The sequence below is a fragment of the Silene latifolia genome, chromosome 10 (genome assembly GCF_048544455.1).
Source record: "Silene latifolia isolate original U9 population chromosome 10, ASM4854445v1, whole genome shotgun sequence".
NCBI classification, from domain to species: Eukaryota; Viridiplantae; Streptophyta; class Magnoliopsida; order Caryophyllales; family Caryophyllaceae; genus Silene; species Silene latifolia.
Window position 1 is genome coordinate 138,841,610 of NC_133535.1, and position 15,926 is coordinate 138,857,535.

The 15,926-nt window shown below is 39.0% G+C and overlaps 1 protein-coding gene across 4 annotated transcripts; it reads left to right on the plus strand.

Moving 5' to 3' along the window:
- The first annotated feature begins 13,812 nt into the window (after window positions 1-13,812).
- LOC141606027 (F-box protein CPR1-like) lies at window positions 13,813-15,166 on the plus strand. 4 transcript variants are annotated; one of them, XR_012526560.1, is made up of 2 exons: window positions 13,813-13,904; window positions 14,294-15,166. XR_012526560.1 is itself a non-coding variant. In XM_074424993.1 (2 exons), exons 1-2 carry the CDS (start codon window positions 13,999-14,001, stop codon window positions 14,971-14,973), a joined length of 894 nt encoding a protein of 297 aa, XP_074281094.1. In that variant the 5' UTR covers window positions 13,813-13,998; the 3' UTR covers window positions 14,974-15,166. The 4 variants fall into 4 exon arrangements, 3 of the variants coding, with proteins under 3 accessions (XP_074281094.1, XP_074281096.1, XP_074281095.1); XM_074424993.1 differs by having other exon boundaries at window positions 13,813-14,536; window positions 14,618-15,166; XM_074424995.1 differs by having other exon boundaries at window positions 13,813-14,386; window positions 14,618-15,166.
- The last annotated feature ends 760 nt before the right edge of the window (window positions 15,167-15,926 follow it).

Below are 15,926 nucleotides of genomic sequence, written 5' to 3' on the forward strand. Positions count from 1 at the left end.
TCTAATGTGTAAGACCGTCCTACGTCCGATGAAATGCAAACAATGGTAGAATGCACACAAAATGAAGCAAGGGTTAAAACGGGGCTAAGGAGTAGGTCGAAACGGGATTGGTGCAAGCACCGTTTGGATATGTGGAGCTCAAATCAAGAATTATCGACACATCACATCCCATTTCTTATTGCAACACATGAGACACGTCTATGCCCTAACATAGCATTGATGACCAAAACTATGCAAAAATTGCATAAACCCAACTCAAGTAGGAAAAATTTGATAAAACTCCTCTTATTTCAACAAATGGTAACGTCTACACCGTAACAATGGCTCGGTTTCCCAAGCCATGCAAAAAATGTGTAAACCCGACTCATCTTTGGAAAAACATCAATTTGCCCTTTTTATTTAGCAACGGCTTTTTCTTCCCCATTTAATGATGATGAGGGGTGTTGCTTGCCTTTTTCTTTTCTTTATAACATATATACAACATTTGACTCATTGTTTATTGATTTTTCATGACATTTTCACTTTTCTATTTTGTTTTTCGTTTCTTTTTCAAAACCTCTTATTTAAATACAACGCCAAATTCACATCAAATTCCGACCCATGTGGACGTGCATGCCATCAAACAAACTTGAAGGAAAAACAAATGTAAACTAATGAAAATAGGGAGAGGAGAGAAATAATACCAACTCAATAGCAAGAAAGGAATTAGGATAGAAAAATAAAGAAGGAGGAACCTTCAATCTTCTTACAACCCAATTTCAATTACTAATTAATTGAAGAACTAGTCTAATTAAGGAATGATTAACAAAATGATTAACAAAGTTTGAAACTTGGAAAAGGAAATAATTTCAGATCTCGGAGAGTGTGTACAAATGGTTAAGGGAGGGGGTATATATAGTTTCCACCAAGATTAGGGTAGGATTCGAAATGGGCTTTAAAACACGACTTTGCACTCCCGGCCGGTCAACCGGCCGCCGGTCCTATGACCGGCTGGGAGGTTCCTGGAAGTTGAATAAATTTTGAGAAGTCATCAGGTATGCACGGTCGGGCAACCGGCTGTCGGTCACTGACCGGCCGGGGCACTCTTGACTTGAATCTTGACTTTTGGCATTTGGGGGAACTCCCAGCCGTCTGGCCGGCTGCCGGGCCACCGGCTGGGAATACCTCTTTTCTTGGTTTCAGCCTTAGTTGTATATATTTGCACTCCCAGCCGGCTGGCCGGCTGCCGGCCTACCGGCTGGGAACACCTTTCAGCTTCATTCTCTTCCTTATTTCATGTTGAGTCTAGGCAACCCGTCTTCCTTGCTTCATTTCACCCGTTCCCGCCTCAATTTCTGCAAGGAGGCCAAAATGTCATAGTAAAGGGAATCGGGACACAAAATGCGAGAAAGGACGATCAAAACCGACTCAAATGGAGTCGGTTGGCATGAAAATAGAGGAGAAAAAGGCGTAAAAGGATCCTATATCAACCATTGTTGCAGTATGAAAGCTTTACCCATGAAGGAAGTTTGATACCACTTGCAATGTACTAGAATTATGACGCAAATTGATATGAATTCCGAATTAATTCGAGGAAAACTGGAAACAACTATAGGATTCTTGAAATGGAAGAGAATCGAATTGTTGTTATTATTCCTGATAATCGAATGATTACACGATTACAGAAATTACAGAGAATTTGAGTAAGGTTTAGAAAGAGAAAACTAGAGAGAAATGTTTACAATTGATGAGGAATAAATCTATCAACCTCTAACAACCTATTTAAAGACTTTGCTGGACTGTTTTTCCCGCCAAAATTCCCTAACTGAATCTGTTAGAATTCGGGTTTTCCAGCTGGTTGCCAATTGTCTCCAGCTTTTATTTCTTCAAAATTCCCCTTTATTACATTACAGTTGAAGATCTTCGAAAATGGGAGACGAAGGCTTAAATTCTGAAAAAAAAAAAAACAAGTTGTTGAGCAACAAAGCTACCTCTATGATGATCTAATTATTCAAAAAATTCTTACAAGATTACCCATTAAATCAATTCTTCGATTTAAGTCGGTTTCTAAACTATGGTAATTTTGAAGATAATTTGGTTAAAATTGACCTCGAGTTGGGATTCGAGAAAGATGATCTTGAACTTACAGGATCTTGCAGTGGGTTGATTTGTTTAACCCCAGTTTCGGATAAGTACTTCATTTTATGGAACCCGGCTACACGTAAAATGCACAAATATGAAACAGATGTCTACATTAAGCGTACTGATGATGAAACTAAAGTCCGTCACGTAATTTGTGGATTTTGGTATGCATCCTTTGTTGATGACTATAAATTTATCCGAATTTTGAAACGGAGTTTGGGAAATGGGGATACTAATTGTATTGTTCATATCTTCTCTTTGAGGGAAAATAAGTGGACAAGATCTGATTTTGATTATGGTCATGATTTCCTTATTACCGGACACGCAATGCTTACAAATGAAAGGTTATATTGGCCTGCTTTTGTTCTTTCTCCTGGTCATATAAATATTATTATTAGCTTTGATTTAGGGGTTGAGAGGTTTGACGTAATTAAGTTGGAGCGCAGGGACTGGTTAGGAGTCATGGGAGGGTGTTTGAGTAGGTGCGACTCTGATTTCGCAAATAAAGATAACAAGTTAATGCACATATATTAATCTTCCGGGGTGATGGTGAAATCGATTGGTTTTCCAAAGGGGTTGAGCTTAGGCATGGCCTCTCAAATGACCAGGTTTACGAGGACTGGCAAGTTTTTTGTGACAGGGGCAATCACTAATAGGGTGACTGATTTCGATACTAGAATGCTGGGGGTAGTTGATACAGGTACTAAACCTATGCAATAATACACAACGCTTTTGAGGTTCAATGAGATGATTGATATTACAAGATATGTTCCAAGCCTAGTTTCACCTTTTCCCTTTGAGAAGCTGTCGAGGTCATAGATGCACTACATTCTTCCTTTGCTCGTTGGCCTGTCTGAAGACATTATATGGTGTTCTGAAAAACTAAATTGCGTGGAGTATTTTAACTAACTGTGTTAACTGCTTAGAGTAGTAGTTTAGGTTTGATTCCATCTTCTACAGTTACCTTCACCAAGTCTCTAGCAGGCCCGATTAACTGTCAACACAGTTAGTTAAAATAAGTCAGTTTGATTGATATTGCAAGATATTGTCCAAGCCTAGTTTCACCATTACCCATTGAGGAGTTGTCAACGCCATAGATGCACTACATTGTTCATTGACCTGTGTGAAGATTTTGTATGTTTTCTGAAAAGGTGAAAATCTAAATTCTGTGTAGTATCTTAACCATCTGTCTTGTACTTGTTAGAGTAGTCGTTCATCTTCTATAGTTACTTTCACCAAGTCTGTAGTAAGGCAGATTAACCGTTAATTTATCAGACCAACAAAATATGCTAATTGTCAGATGATTTTGCACATGAATCATGAATGTCTGTTTGTTTGGAATGTTTTCCTCTAGTTTGTGTCTTTGTTTTTTCCCATGCATCATCTTCTACAGTTTTGTCTTTATTTCTGTTAGATGCATAGAGATTCAAGACAGTCTGAAAGTGCAGTATGTACTATGATTAACTCGTTGCTTGATTGCTTATTTGCCCGTACTTCTTAAGACTAATTGATTGTTCAAATTTTTCAATGATAACGACGAACTCTGTGGTGGAAATTTGGGCCTTTAATGTCTATATTCTCAGGTGAGCTATGAGCTTTTTATGTTTTTAATAAAGTGCATTCCATGAGCATTTTTTTCTTATACTCTTATGTGTTAGTTTCAGTTCTAATTTGCTTGAATTAGAAATAGTTGCAGTACATCGTTAAGACGTTAACATTCAGTTCTGTTGTGATTATGCAATGTTGGAGCTGATAATAAGAGTCTCAGTACTCTCAGACCATCAGAATTGTGTAACTCATGATTCATGATGTCCTTTGAGATAATGTTATGCGTAGTTTTTATTCCCTTCTCAGTACGTCTTTTGAGTGATGGTAATATTTGTACGACAGAGTTCTTTAAGGCATAGAAACATCGTGATTTTACGACATAAACATAGACACAGCGTGTTTATATGCCTTTTACTTTTCGTTGTGCAACTACGATCATGGCATATAAGTTTTTGCGTTCCATACCGAAATACACTTTGCCATCAAAATTCAAAACATACCTTAGAGAAAATAATGCTCTTATTTACTGGGCGGCAGAATATATTTCGTTGTTGGCGTTTTTGTTCCCCATTGTTTCCGTTCTTATGGTTAGCCAATGAAGCAGAGTACTGTTTTTTTTCAATATTTACAGCACCACAAGGTGGAGTAGGTTTTTCAACCTAATTAAAAATCCATTTGTTATTTCTATGTGTTGTTTATTAATTTCTCTTTTATATTTGTCTGTCATATGATCTGAATTCTGGTAGATAATGTTTCAATTTTGTCTTCCGTCTACACTATTGAGGACAAGAGTGATTTTAGGGGTGAGAAACATATAACGTCATTGTCAAATATACTTGGAGAATTATTATTCATTGGCGTGGTCCTTTAATCAGCTTAGGGATTACAAGAGTCGTATGTTGGGTTGACACAGCCACACAGGTACATAATTGATGTTGTATTTGTACTTCTGTGATTTGAAGAGTCGGTTATTATTGCAAGATATGTTCCGTCGTGATGAAGGATAAACAATGAACTAGGGCTGAGCAAATTATACGGTATGGTTTTATTATACGTATCCGATATGCTATGAAGCACTGTTCAACAAACCTCCCAGCTATGAGAAGATAAAGGTGTTTGGCTGCTTGGCCATAGTCTACAACCCTAGTAGAGACAAAAACAAGTTTCAACCTAGGGGCATTCCATGCATTTTCATTGGATATCCTCTGTCTCAAAAGGGATATAAGGTGTATGCTATAGTGAAGAAGACTGTCTTTGTACTGTCTTTGTATCTAGAGATGTAAAATTCTTTGAAAGGGTGTTCCCTTGCAAGATTAAAAATTTTGCTCAGCATATTCCTTCCCTTCATTCAGGGAGATATCAGGAACCTTCCCCTCTAATGGGAGATACCACTGCCTTTATTGAATCAAATGCTCCTGCAGAAGACCTTCCTAGGGAACCTGATACATCCATCACTGCAGCGCAAACACAACTCACCACCCCTGAAGAACATCAGGACAATAGTCTTGACACTGAGGTCACTGTCACTTCAGATATGCCAAGAAGAGAACGGAGTGCACCAGCATGGGTTAAGGACTTCATATATAGTCATAAACCCAACCATGGCTCCTTCAACTGTAGCCAATGTTGTCCAGCTACATTTAGACAGACCATTTGCTGGCCACATAAGTCTTATCACTGAGACTACTGACCCAGTATCTTTTCAAGAAGCCATTAAAGACTCAAAATGGATCCAAGCCATGAACCTTGAGCTGAAAGCCTTACATGACAACAATACTTGGAAACTAACTACTCTCCCCAAGGGAAGGAAGGCCATAGGCTGTAAGTGGATATATAAAACCAAGTTCAAACCAGATGGGTCAGTTGAGAGACATAAAGCCAGATTAGTTGTGCAAGGATTTAGGCAAAAGCGTGGAATAGACTATGATGAGACATTTGCACCAGTTGCCAAAATGTCAACAGTAAGAGCTCTCCTTGCTATTATATCCATTAACAATTGGGAAACATGTCAAATGGATGTAGCCAATTCATTCCTTCATGGTGACCTTCTGGAAGATGTGTACATAAAGCTCCCACAGGGTTACTCTGATGGAATTTTACTTCCTGGTCCAAAGGAGGAGGATAAGAATGTTGATGGCAAGATGTGCAAGTTACTCAAATCTCTCTATGGGTTGAAACAGGCACCTAGATAATGGTTTTCAAAATTGTCTCAAGCCTTACTTCTCTATGGGTTCAGGCAGTCCAATGCAGATCACTCTCTGTTTGTTAAACAACAAAATGGCAGCACTACGGTTGTGTTGATCTACGTGGATGATATGGTTAATGCTGGTGACAGTTCATCTGAAATACAGGACCTTAAAGCACACCTTAACTCTTCATTTCACATGAAGGACCTTGGAGAATTGACCTACTTTCTGGGATTGGAGGTGACACGAAGCCATGCAGGGATTTTCATCTCTCAACAAAAATATACCCTTGATCTCCTCAAAACATTTGGCATGGATAAATCAAGGACTCTACAAATACCAGTCAATCCCATTATCAAACTTGAACCAAGAAAAGGGACTCCCCTTCCTCAACCTGATATCTATCGACAACTGGTGGGCAAGCTGATTTACTTGACCATATCCAGACCAGACATCGCCTTTTCAGTCCAACTGTTGAGTCAATTTCTTCAAGCTCCCACATCTGACCATATGTAGGCAGCTAGGAGGGTCCTCAGATACCTTAAATCTGCACCTGGTCAGGGGATCTTGTTTGCCAGCCACTCAGCAGCTCAATTGACTGCCTACTATGACTCCGATTGGGCATCCTGTCCCTACAGCAGAAGGTCAACCACAGGCTATTGCATCCTTCTTGGTAACTCTCCTATTTCATGGAAGTCAAAGAAACAATCTGTGGTCTCAAGGTCATCAGCAGAAGCTGAATACAGAGCTATGGAAATGACTACCTGTGAGGTGACTTGGTTATTCCAGCTGCTTCAAGACTAGGGACTTAAACATATAGGTTCAGCACATCTCAAATGTGACAATCAAGCAGCTCTGGCAATTGCTGCTAATCCAGTGTACCATGAACGCACTAAACACATTAAAGTGGACTGTCACTTTATCAGAGAAAAGATACAGCAAGGCCTACTCACCACCTCCTATGTCAATACCAAGGACCAAGTTGCTGACGTCTTCACCAAGTCATGCTCCATCTCACAGCAAAATCACTTACTGTCCAAGATGGGAGTTACATCAAAACTTCACTCTCATCTTGAGGGGGAGTGTAAAGAGGAGGATAAACAGTCCAAGTCCAATTCACAAGCGAGTCCAAGCACAAGCAACTTACATACTAAAATAACATCTAATAATAGAGCTTATGTCCATTTAAAACAAAGGAGAAAAGGATCCTAAGCAAAATCTGAGTAGGGTCAGATTTTGTTCTTACATAGTACAAACTAGAGTCAAATATAGAGTAAGGCTAGTAAGTACTTGGCAGGAACTTTTTCTTTGTCTGTTGGCCAATAACCAACATTGCATATACTTATGCAAAACTTCTCTGTTGTATCTTTACACACAATTAATGAAAAACAAACACAAAAACGACATTCAAGCTCAATGCTCTCAAATGTCTTCTGCATCCTATGAGGTTATTAAACTCTTCAATATGTCCAGTATTGAGTTCGTTGCCTGTGAAGCACGCACCAGTAATTCTGGGGAGCCAGACCTGACCTTAATCCGGCCACGAATCCCAAGCCAGCACGGATGAGTGAGTTCCATATAATATAATGTAAGTTCGGGAAATACAGAGTATATGCTTACATAATTATTTACGAATTTACGGTACAGTTTGGCGTCAATCTTTTTATCCTAAAGTAATTAATTTTGGCGGAAATTGTTCTATTAGAAAAACGTAGGCGGATTATTATGACTAGTTCATGTACATTTGGTGGGTTATAAAACGCAATTAGACCTGGCAAAATCAACCCGACCCGATTGACCCGAGATCCGAAGTGACCCGAAAACCCGAATTGACCTGACCCGATCCGAACATGACCCGAGCTTCTTGACCCGACCCGAAAATGACCCGATCCGAAATCACCAAGCCCGAAAATGACCCGACAAAATATAACTCTAATTGAACCGAAAATACTTATGACTATTTCTTTATTATTCATTGACCCGAAAATAACCTGATCCGAAACAACCTGACCAACAAACCCGAAACAGACCCGAAACGACCCGTCCCAATCCGAATTAACCCGAAATCAATGAGAAACCCGAACTGACCCGACCCAAATTGCCCCAACCCGAACCTGACCCGTTGACCCGTTTTCCGAGGTCTACCCGCAATGTTGACCACTTGTAAGAGAACTTACGCTTGTGGAACACGTGTATCTAACATTTATGTGATAGTGTGACATTGGGTAGCATGGACACTTCTTTTAAGTAGTCGTTCTGTATCCGATAATGTGTCGGAAATCGACACTCGCCGGACATACGTGGATACGCCTAAATGTGTCGGATATCTATAAATGAAGAATGAGATGTCGAAGGACTGAAAAAAATTGATTAGACGGATTATTTGAGTGTAAATGAGAACAAGATATAGTTAAAGTCAATTTTTACCTTTAATTATTTAAATTAATACTCCCTCTGTCCCGGTCAATTGTTGTCCTTTGGTTTTGACACAAAATCCAAGGAAAAAGAAATGGTCCAATTACTAAATGGCAAGTGGAACATATTGAATGTGAGTGATCAAATTATTCATCAAGTTCATTCTTAAAATAGAAAGGACAATAACTCACTGAGACACCTCAATATGAAAAAGAACAACAAATGACCGGGTCAGGGGGAGTATCAAATACATTCACAAAAATAAGATGGTACATTAATTATAACAATAAAATATACAATTGGTCTCCCTTGTGACGGATTACCATTTATGACGGATATTTTGTGAGATAAAATGGTAACAAAACGGGTTAGTGGAGAAAGGGGACCACATGAATAGTGTTGCAGAGAGAGAAAAAGTGGGTACATTGTGAGGTAAAATGGTATCCGTCTTCAGCTTGTGACGGATATGTCATGTCTTCAATGAGAATTTGTGTAAAATATATATTTTATTAAATTTAAATAACATATCCGCATTCTAAATTTATGGCATGCCGTGTTATGTATCCGTGTCCGTTTTGATGCTACTTAAGTGTGACACCAGAAAAACGTAGTTGCTCTTTCATGTACCACTTTTACTCAGTTTCCAAACATTACCCTTTTTCCTTAACCAATTAATCAAAATTTTCTCTCCTCTCTATCTCTTGAAACCTAATCAAATTTTCCCCGAAATTATTCAATTATCACTCTTAATTTTCATACCAAATGAGTAATTTACTTCGATTTATCAACAAACTACATATAAAAGAACATAATTATGCAAAACTCTCTTGTGGAGAGTATAATCATGCATTCATTCGAATGATAATACAAGAATTGCTAGTCTTATATTTGAGATGTGACGTTTTTTTCCCATTTCATATTTAACAAAATATCATCATCGTAATTATTAACCCCATTGAATTAACATGTTCCGTCAATGGTGGATCTTGGTAATGTCATAGCCCTTTTAACGGGTTTGAACTTTTATGTATAGTTGGACGATGGAATCATTCTCAATGAATTCCTAACCTCATTGAAACAGTTGATGATCTTCATGAAATGATGATGGTAATTGGTGAATTATCACTTCGGGGACAAAAGGAGGGGAAGGCAAGATAGATTAAAAAATAAAAGGGTAAAATCGGAAAATGCGTATATGAAAGAGTAAAACCCGTACTTGAAAAAGCAATACCCCAGAAAAATAGCATGGCCACTTGCACATCTCTACACGTGTATCAAAACACACCCACACAACTCACATAAGCAACAGACAGCTATACCCCTACAGTCCTACACCATTGTTCTTCACTCAGTAACTCCAAAACCAAACACCAGGTTTTTACTCTTCTTATACATTTTATTTAGTTAAAAGTTTAATTCAGATCTTTACTTTTGTGTTTCTTAATTCTTAATCATTTTAGTTAACAATTATAGTAATCTTACAGTTGTTATCAATTGAATGTTTCAGAAAATGGGAGACAATCACCCAAATATTGTTAACAAGAAACAAGTTGTTGAGCAACAATGAAGAAATCAGAATAGGGTTATGAATGTGTATTATTGTATTGATATTAAGCATTCATATACAAGTTGAGTTTATATACTACATCAACCAACAGCTAAACCCTAAAGACGACTTTCCTAATGACGACTTTCCTAATGACGACCTCATATTTACGGTAATTATAATATACATCATATCTTACTTAATATTTCATACTATATTCTTATTTCTATACTCCCCCTCAAGTTGGAGCAGTGGGCAAACCAATGCCCAACTTGAATTGCAAATACTCGAAAGCTTCTCGTCCAAGGGCTTTAGTGAATAGGTCCGCAATTTGCTCATTACTCCGGACGTGAGAGGTTGATATGGTACGATTTTGCAAGTGAGTCCGTATAAAGTGGCAGTCGATTTCAATGTGCTTGGTTCTATCATGAAATACAGGATTCTTCGCTATATGTAAGGCCGCTTGATTGTCACAATACATTTCCATAGGCTGCTTATGATCAATCCCAAGTGACGAAAGGAAACTCTTTAACCAAAGCAACTCACTAGTCAGACCTGCCATTGCTCTATATTCCGCCTCAGCGGATGATTTCGACACGGTCCCTTGCTTCTTAGCCTTCCAGGAGATTGGCGTGTTACCTAATGCAACGAAATAACCAGTGAGTGACCGTCGACTTAGGGGACATCTACCCCAATCCGAGTCCGAGTAACCATAGAGCTGCAAAGAAGACCGCCTATCCATAATAATACCCTTACTCAGACTCCCTTTCACATATCGTAACACACGCAAAGCTGCCTCTAAATGCTCCTTTCTCGGCTCATGGACAAACTGGGATAGTATGTGCACGGAATATACTAAATCCGGTCGAGTTATGGTTAAATATATTAATCGACCCACAATTCTTCTATACTTCATTGGGTCATTTAGGACATAACCTTTTGCCAAAGCTAAGTTATGATTCTGTTGCATAGGAATATCAAGTGGCTTAGCTCCTTCCATTCCTGCATCTGCTATAATTTCCATGGCATATTTCCTTTGACAAAGGAAGAGTCCTTTTGGCCCCGTCGCTACTTCTATCCCGAGGAAATACTTCAAACGTCCCAGGTCTTTGATTCCAAAATTGGTATCGAGGAATTGTTTCAACCGTGAGCTTGCTCCTTCATCATTACTCACGATAATCATATCATCGACATAAACTAAAATTCCAATGAAAACTCCGTCCTTATGATACGTGAAAAATGAATAATCAGCTAGAGATTGAACGAAACCATATCCCTTTAGCGAGTCAGTGAGCTTGGCAAACCAATTTCTCGATGCTTGTTTTAGCCCATATAACGATTTTCGAAGTTTACAAACTCGATTTGGAGCATCACTTTCAAAACCTTGTGGCAGTCGCATATATACTTCCTCATCCAAATCTCCATGTAGAAAAGCATTATTAACATCCAACTGAGTTATGAACCAATTCTTTACTACGGCAACCGCGAGCAAACATCGTATGCTTGGCATCTTCGCAACTGGTGCGAAAGTTTCATGGTAATCAACCCCTTCTACTTGCGTAAAACCTTGAGCTACCAACCTCGCTTTATATCGTTCTACACTTCCATCTGCTTTGTATTTCACCTTATAGACCCATTTGCATCCAATTGGTCGTTTTCCCTTTGGTAACTCAACAATTGACCATGTAGCATTTGACTCAAGTGCATCAATTTCTTTTGCCATTGCCTTCCTCCACTCGACATTCTGCACTGCCTGATTGTAATTATGGGGTTCCTTTATCGCATCAATTTTCGCCAAATAAGCCCTGTAAGTAGAAGAAAAACAACTAGTTGTGACATAGTTAGCTATTGGATAACGGGTACCTTTCTTTGGAGACGATGACTGTGACGGGTGAGCTGTCTTCGTGGGGTTTATTATTCTCGTCGATTTGCACACATAGTCCTTCTTCCAGTATGGCTCGAATTTTTCACGAGCTCCTCTACCTTGTGCTTCGACTGGTTGTTCGACCTCTGCTTCCTCGACCAATTCCTCTATTTCGTTGTGAGGTTGGTCAGGAACACCTTCTGAACTTCTATCATTCTCGTCCTTATTAGGTCCTTCATTATCTATCACATATTCATGGTCCACATAAATTTGATGCTCACGGGCTGTGGAATGCTGCACCTGATCATCATTCCCATTGTCCTCTCTTGACCACGGGAAAATGCTCTCATAAAATATAACATCTCGTGACACGAATATTTTCTTTTTGTCTAGATCATACACTCGCCATCCTTTCTTCCCTTTTGGGTACCCAAGGAACATACATCTCTTTCCCCGTGGTCCAAACTTATCTCGCGTTTTATCTTTATTATGAGCGTAACAAAGACATCCAAAAGTTCGTAAATTATCGAGACAAGGTTTGTTTTTATACAAAATTTCGAAGGGTGTTCTACCATCAAGAATTCTCGTTGGAGTTCGATTAATTAAGTAAGCAGCTGCAAGTATACACTCCCCCCAGAACTCAATAGGTAGGTTGGCCTGAAAACGCAAGGCTCTAGCTTTTTCTAAAATATGTCTGTGTTTCCTTTCTACCCTACCATTCTGTTGAGGTGTGTCTACATTACTAGTCTGGAAAACTATTCCATTATCATCATAATAGTCGGTCACAATTCCAGAAAGGAACTCACTCCCGTTGTCACTCTGTACAAGTTTAACTCTTTTGCCAAATTGATTATGGGTCATTTTGCAAAAAGTGACAAGTAAGTTTCCTGCTTCTCCTTTATCTCGCATTAGATACACCCAGACAGCTCTACTACAATCGTCGACAATAGTTAGAAAATATTGGTCTCCTGAAAAACTCTTTGTTTTATACGGCCCCCAAATATCACAATGAATCATAGCAAATAAATCTGAACTTCTTTTATTATTAAGCTTAAAAACAGACCGTGTTTGTTTCGCACGGCAACAAGGGTCGCAAACATGTTCAGGATTCCAAGATAATTTAGTTCCAACTAAAGACGAAAAATAAGGTAGAGTACTATTAGACGGATGACCTAATCGCTTATGCCAGAGCCGTGTATCTTTATTGACGGTGACCTTTCCTGCGACTTGCTTCGCTTCCTTCAGAATATAAACCCCATCTTTGTGCTCACCCCGTCCAATCGTCATCTTCGTAGATTGGTCCTGTAAAACACAATAGTCCAAACAGAAAATCACAACACAGTTATTTTCTTCCATTAACTGGCGTATGGAGATCAAATCACAAGCTAAATTTGGAACGTATAACACATCAGTTAAAATTAAATTGTTACTCAAGGTAACTTTCCCATGTTCATTCGCGATAATACTCGTTCCGTCTGGTAGACCTACTCGTGAAATCTCGCCATGCCATATGCCTTCTAATAGTTCTCGTCGACCGGTCATATGGTGCGAAGCACCACTATCAAGCAACCAATCAACACAAGTATTGTTATCCATACCTTTCAATTTTTGACTACCTTCGGCTTTATTCGATATCAATCCTCGGAGCTGCACCAATTCATCAGCCGTGAGATCCTTCTTGTTTGCATCTGCTTCCGTGTTAATTGCATTAGCTACTTGGAAATCATTAGTGTAGCCTCTGCCACGACCCCAACGGCCTCTGCCTCGACCTCTTCCTCGACCTCTGCCACCACCAGGAAAACCGTGTTTAACATAACAATTTTCTTCGGTATGAAAATACCGTTTGCAGTGGGTACACCGAGGTGGTGGCTTATCGTCTGAAGCATCCCCAGTATTTGTTGATGACTGCCCCTTTTCTCGACCAACATCGGGGTTGATTCTTGCCGCCATAGCTGCTTCATGGCTTTCCTCTTTGGCTTTAGTGACACTCCTATGTCTTTCTTCACGCAAAACCAGAGAGTATGCCCGACTTAATGATGTAATGTCATCTTCCATCAACAAATTCGAACGGATGTTTCCATATAAGCTAGTGTCGAGGCCCATGAGGAATTGATGAACCTTTCCATCAACAAAGTTACCTCTTTGATGATCTGATATTTCAAGAAATACTTACAAGATTGCCCATCAAATCCGTTCTTCGATTTAAGTCAGTTTCCAAAAAATGGTATTCTACTCTATCTTCTTCCGATTTCGCTAATGCCCATCTTTTCAAATCTCCCTGGTCTCACCCTTCTGCTCCTGTTAACACTTTGTTTATAATGGATCTTAAGAATTGTTACCTATTTTCTTATGATGATGATGATGATGATGATCAGATTTCTGGTAATTTTAAAGATAATTTGGTTAAGCTTGATTTGGACTTTGACATCCAGGAAGATGATCTCGAACTTACAGGGTCTTGCAATGGGTTGATTTCTTTAGGCAGTATGTTCAATTTAAACCCAGCTTCTAACGAATACTTCATTATATGGAACCCGGCTACTCGTAAGCTGTGCAAATATGCATCATTTGGGTATTTAGAGCCTTTTAATAATGAACACTGCTTTTTTGTAGCTCCTGGATTTGGATATGTGTCCTCTATTGACGACTACAAATATGTTCGAATTTTGACGGTGCTTTGGGATATTGGGGGAGGTGACTATGATGGTACGACCAATATTGTTCATATCTTCTCTCTCAAGGAAAATAAGTGGAGAAAAATTGATTTTGATTTTGATTTTGATCATATTGCTCCTTATGGACGAGCAGTGCTGATTAATGAAAAATTGTATTGGAGTGCTCGTAGTGACGGAGATGGTAAGTTAGTTGTTAGCTTTGATTTAGCGGTTGAAAGGTTTGACATCGTAAACTTCAACTTGGACCTGTTTGATTACTTAGGAGTCATGGGAGGGTGTTTGAGCAAGTGCAACTGCGATAAGACATTTGCCGGTGACAAGGTTATGCGTATATTGGAATCTCCTGCGATAGTAAAATCTATTGGTCTGCCAAAAGGGTTGAGATTAGACACGAAATCTGAAATGATCGGTTTTACGAGAACTGGCAAGTTTTTTGTGACGGGGCCATTCAATGATGAGCCAAGGGATTTCCATATTAGAACGTTGGGGATAGTTGATACACGCACGAAACCTATGCAATACACAATGCTTTTGCGGTTCGATCACTTTTTCAGGATGGCAAGATATGTTCCAAGCCTAGTTTCACCTATTCCTATTGAGGAACCTTCGGAGGCATAGTTGCAATACAACATTCCCTTGCTCCTTGGCATGTTGGAAGGCATTGTATGATGTAGTTCAAAAACTAAGTCGCTTATAGTATTCTACTATGTGAATGTGTTGTACTTGTTCAAAGTAGTTCCTTGCATTTGGTTCAATTTTCTTCATTTACATGCACCATGTCTCTAGTAATTAAATCCGTTTAATCCTTTAATTATCGTGCAAAATAAGCATTTTATCAGATGACCGTACACATGAATTGGTGTTTATTTGGGTTGTTATGCTCTATTTTAGGCCTTTGTCCTTGGTTGTTAAGACCCATCAGGTTTCGGAGCTAACACAGATTGTACCGTAATCATCAAGTGCATTGAACTGATATCATGTGCTCTTCTTGTTACTGCTGAACAAACTCATAAAAAGCAATGCTCCCCATTTCCCATCTAAGTGGCGGAAATCATCAAGTGCATTGAACTTATACTGTTTGTATCTTCTCTCTTAGGAAAAATAATAAGTGGCGGAAATTTGATTTTGATCATGATGCTGGCATTTTTTGCAGAGCAGCAGCTATGCTTGTTAATGAAAAGTTATATTGGGGTTGAGAGGTAATATAATTGTTAACTTTCATTTTGGGGTTGAGAGGTAATATAATTGTTATCCTAAAGTAATTAATTTTGGTGGAAATTTTTCTATTAGAAACACGTAGGCGGATTATTATGACCCGTTCGTTTACATTTGGTGGGTTATAAAAAGAGACGGATTAATATGACCCGCAATGTTGACCACTTGTAAGAGGACTTACGATTGTGAAACACGTGTATCTAAATTTCATTATGCGATGGTGTGACATTAGGTAGCATGAACGCTCCTTTTAATTAGCTGTCCTATATCCGACAATGTGTCGGATATCGACACAGGCGGACACGTCTAAATGTGTCGGATATCTATGAACGAGGAATGAGATGTCGAAAGACTAA

Excerpts from the sequence above, each read along its gene's own strand:
- LOC141606027 (XM_074424993.1), top strand. The coding sequence starts at position 13,999 with ATGGATCTTAAGAATTGTTACCTATTTTCTTATGATGATGATGATGAT. Across the intron at positions 14,537-14,617 it reads TGCTCGTAGTGACGGAGATG|GAGTCATGGGAGGGTGTTTG; the intron begins GTAAGTTAGTTG and ends TTGATTACTTAG.